The 4,278-nt window shown below is 67.3% G+C and overlaps 1 protein-coding gene across 1 annotated transcript; it reads right to left on the reverse strand.

The window, feature by feature from the left end:
• Positions 1–2,427: 2,427 nt before the first annotated feature.
• Positions 2,428–4,037, reverse strand: SPRN (shadow of prion protein). The gene is made up of 2 exons (XM_032282087.1): positions 3,765–4,037; positions 2,428–3,021 (listed from the first exon to the last, which is right to left on the reverse strand). Exon 2 carries the CDS (start codon positions 3,003–3,005, stop codon positions 2,556–2,558), a length of 450 nt encoding a protein of 149 aa, XP_032137978.1. The 5' UTR covers positions 3,006–3,021; positions 3,765–4,037; the 3' UTR covers positions 2,428–2,555.
• Between the last annotated feature and the right edge of the window lie 241 nt (positions 4,038–4,278).

Genomic DNA, 4,278 nt, shown 5'->3' on the forward strand with positions numbered 1-4,278 from the left:
TACCATAGTGCTTTGGGCTGTGTGTGGAAGTTGGTCTCACCAATGGAACCTAAGAAACGAGCAGGTTGGCAACTGGGGCTTGTGTTGGAGTCTTTCAGTCCGGTGTCCTGCAGTCCTGCAATAAGGAAGAGGCTGGCTGCCAGCAGAGGGGTTTATTTCACACTTAAAGGCGCACACGAACACGGGCAGCAGACTCCCAACAGCAGAGCCTGACACTGGCTTTGCCCCTCGGTGCCCTGGGTCTTGTTCCAGGGCAGGGGTCAGGGGGACGCCCTGTACATGGCTTTGCTGTGCACAGACTGGAAGGTTGCCCGGCATGGGCAGCAGAGACCCCTGGCCTCTGAGCACCTTCTAGCCCATGGGGTAGTGGGATTCTGCAGTAGTGGGGCTGAGGAGGGTGGGGAAGAGGGAAGAGGAAGGAAGGCGGGTGGAGCTGGTGTGGTGGGGCCTGGGGTCAGGGACATCCTGTGCAGAAGCTCCGGCTGCCTCTTTGCAATGGTGGCCTCACCTTCCCACAGCAGCCTCCACCATGGCTCTGGTGCTCAGCGGCCCCTCCTTGCTGGCTGGCCGCCTCTGCTGCCCCAGCCCCACACACTCAGCAGCCTGAAGTTAGCCCCCGAGTGCCACCTGCATGCTGCTGTAACCCTGACCGCCCATGGCAGGAAGTATTGAGGAGAGTGGATGTGTCAGATGCTAATGTGCTGAATAAACGATCACTGCAGAGCATGGTGTGTCCACATCTGGAACGTTCCATCAGCCTGCAGCGCTGTGGTGTATGAGGATCTGGTGCAGCACAGCCCATTTTCCAAGTGGGTGTCTGCAAAGTCAAGGGGGCTCTGGTGGGTTTCCCTTCCTTGAGAGGACTCAGACCACTCCCTGCCTACTGGGGGAGATGGTAGAAGGGCTCCTGCCTGTGAGGCTCTGCCGGCCTTGGTGCATTGAGCTTGATCTGGAAGGGTGCAGGAGCATCGGGCCAGGGGCATTGCTAGCAGTGTGGACGGGAGGCTGCAGGTGTGGCTTAGTGCCCCTGTGTTGGAGAGCAGTGCTTGGTCCAGAGTCCTGCCAGCAGCTTCCAGATCCTCACCTTGGCTGGAACCCAGGCCAGCTGGGGAAGGCAGAGGCCGGAAGGGCCCGTGGGAGATGCTGGTGTCGACTTCCGTGTCCACTGAGGCCAGAGGCTTAGGTCAGGAGGCTGCAGCCAGCTGGGGTGAGGCTCTCACCAGGGCATGCTGAGGGTGAGATCCCAAGGCCACGGGGGCCACGGGGAACCCATGCTACCTTGGATGAGTTGGGTGGCTGGAGAGCTAGATAATGTGGCAGACCCGAGACCCCTCAGTGCTGAGCCCATGGAGGATGCCCCAGGCTGGCAGGACTGGGAAGCAGGGGGCCGGTCTTACACACAGAGGTGTCCAGTGCTGGAGGCAAGTCCTTGTCAGGATGCCCGGTGCCTCCTGGAGGCCACTCTGTGTCCCTCGTGTCCTTGGATGGCCAGAGCCCTTGGAGACGTTGGGGGCTCAGCCTCTTGCATGGGTGTCCTGTGGGGCGCTGGGCCTCGCTGCTGGCCTTCTGCTCGCTCCGTGGTAGTTGGCTTCTGGCTCCACTGAGCAGACCGTCAGCTGCCAGCTGCTTCCAAGGAAGGGGCTGCCTGCAGGGAAATCCGGGAACGGCGCAGCCTGAGCTGTGCCCAGGGAGGGCTCTTCAGCGGGATTGGCAGTTGCTGTGCCCTGAGTACAGGCAGAACTGTGTGATCCCTGAAGGTGAACCTGAAGTTCAGAGGAATTGGAAAGCTCTGGAATGTGTCAGGATTTTTTCCCCAAAATGGGTCCCGAAGAGAGTAAAGTGACTTGTTTAAAGTTGCTGGAGCAAAGTGGGTCTCAGGGATCTCTGCCTGAGGTGTGGGGGACAAGGCCTGGGCAGCCCCTCTGGGGCAGGGCATGTCCTCCCACGAGGGAGAGGAGCAGGATGGACGTTCCTGGGATGGACACGTTTCCTGCTTGGGAGTGTTCTGGGTTGTGAGAGCCACAGGGTTTTGTCTTGTGGGCAGGTGGTTAGCACCCAGCGTGTTCCCCTCACTTCCCCCCAAATCCCTAAGTCCTTTGGTCCATTTCATTGCTGCTTTTGGGGAGGGCCATGGTCCTCAGGGCCTCCCTCAGTGGCAAAACCAGCCTGAGGTCACCTCCCTGCCATGGGTCACCAGGGCCCCTGGGCAGGGGAGGGGACCAGGGGTGGCTTGGATGCCTGGTCTGGCACCTCCCTTTGGGCGGCTCTGGAGCATGGCTGGGCGGATGATACAGGAGCCACCGGCAGCTGCCTTTCTGGCTGGGGGGACCCTAATACATTAGAGCTGGTGGGGCAGGACGCATGGTCCCCTGGAGGTGGGAGATGGGGGTGGCGTAGGCAGGACGGTGGATGGCGGGTCCACAGGGACAGCCTGCAGCTCCTGCCCCCACTGGGGCTCAAGGCTGTGGGCAAAGGAGGGAGGGGGAGCCCCGGCCTTAGGACTTGGGGAACGGCGTGGGCCAGGGACCAGATGTGATCCCTGAGCCCAGCCTGGCCTAGAGCCGCAGCAGCCCCAGGAGGGCGCCGCCCAGCACGAGACAGAGGCTCGGATCGCGCGTGGGCCCAGCGCCCGAAGTCCACGCCCGGTAGCTGTAGATTCCGGGGCCGGTCCCGTTGCCTCCGGGCACCCCGTCCTCGTCGTCCTCCAGGCCGCGCTCTCCGGGCCCCGCGGCCCTTCTCCAGCCCGAGCCAGTTGCCAGGCCCGCGGCAGCTCCCGCCGCCGCCCCCGCCGCCGCCCCCGCCGCCGCCACGCGCAGGGAGGAGCCCGGGGCACCGTAGCGCGGCGCCGGCCTCACGCGCACCCTCGAGGCCCCGCGCGCCCCCCCGCGGAGTCCTCCCCGGGCGCTGCCTCGCGCTCCTCCGCGGCCGCCCTTGGCCGCGCCGCTGTCGCAGAGGAAGGCGGCTGCCAGCAGCAGAGCCCAGCACGTCGCGGGCGCCCAGTTCATCTTCGTGGGGCAAAACCTGCGAGAAGACGGGGAAGGGCCCTCAGCGTCCACGAAGATCGGGTGCCCAGGGCCTGGGGCGGAGGGACCCTCGGCTTTTGTGGGGTCAGGGAACCCCAGCATCTTGGAGGACTGCTCAGGCCCGGGGTGGGGCTGGGGGCGCGGTTGAACCTTTAGCATCAGGGACTGAGCCTGGTGGAGGCGCTGGGAAGTGGAGGGTGGGGCGGGAGGGTTTTGCGCTTGAAGGTTGTGCACCTGGGTGGGAGAGCACCCGGCCCGCGGTGAGCGTCTAGGCCTGGGGAGACGTCCAGGCCCTGTGGGGGGATACCTGGGGGGGACAGGCTTGGGGGGGCGCCATGCTCCTGGGTTCTGCGCGCGGTGCTGGGGTGGGGGGTGGCACGGGGGGAGGGGCGATGTGTTTGGAGGACGCGGTTGCGGGGAGCAGGGACGGGCCGTGCCTGGGCCTGGCGCCCACCTTAGGGTCCAGAGCCAGGTGCGGGCCTTGCCGGGGCTGGGGAGGACGCGCGGCTGCTGACCCCGTGCGGACCCCGCCCCGGCAGGCCGGTACCCTGGGGACGGTCCCTTCCGCGCGCGCCCCGCGCTCGGCGCCTTCCCCGGCCGCCCGGTTCAGCAGCTGGCGGGGGACAGGACGGGGTCAAGTCTCGGGGCCTCCTCCAGGCGCAGCGATTCGGGCGACGGCTGGATTCCTCCCGGCCCCGCACCCGCCCCGGCCCCGCACCCGCCCCGTTCTCCCGGCCTTACCCGCCACGGGCCTCGGTCGGAACCTCGCACCGGAGTATCCGCCCCAGGGGCCGCGGCCGAGCGGGAGGGAGCAGGCGGAGGCGCAGACTCTCAGCCGGAGCGCGGAGCCGCGGCGCCTGGGTTTTGCGCGAGGCCTACGCCCTGGGATTGGGGCGGGCAGTCGCGGAGGCTGGTGGGAGGGGAAAAGGCAGGCTCCGTCCCGGCGCCCCCCCCCGCCGCCTCCCATCCTCCATCACCGGCCCCCTCTATCTCCCACCTCACAAGGCCCCTCGCCCGGTCCCGGCCGCCCCCCGCGCCGCCGGCCACGCTCCAGCCTCCCCGCGTCCCCCCTCTCCATACCCCCATCCCCACCCGGGTCCATCCACCTGTGCGCCCCCGTGCCCTGGGACGAGGCCCGAGGTCCCGAGAGGAGAGGGCGCCAGTGCCGGCCCCATGCGGCCGGAGCCCACCCCGCGGCCCCTCCCCAGGCCTGCGCCGCCTCGCCACCGGCTGAAAGCTGCGGGGTCGCGCGGGG

The sequence above is a fragment of the Sapajus apella genome, unplaced genomic scaffold (genome assembly GCF_009761245.1).
Source record: "Sapajus apella isolate SASKATOON/1434 unplaced genomic scaffold, GSC_monkey_1.0 scaffold13, whole genome shotgun sequence".
Lineage (NCBI taxonomy): Eukaryota > Metazoa > Chordata > Mammalia > Primates > Cebidae > Sapajus > Sapajus apella.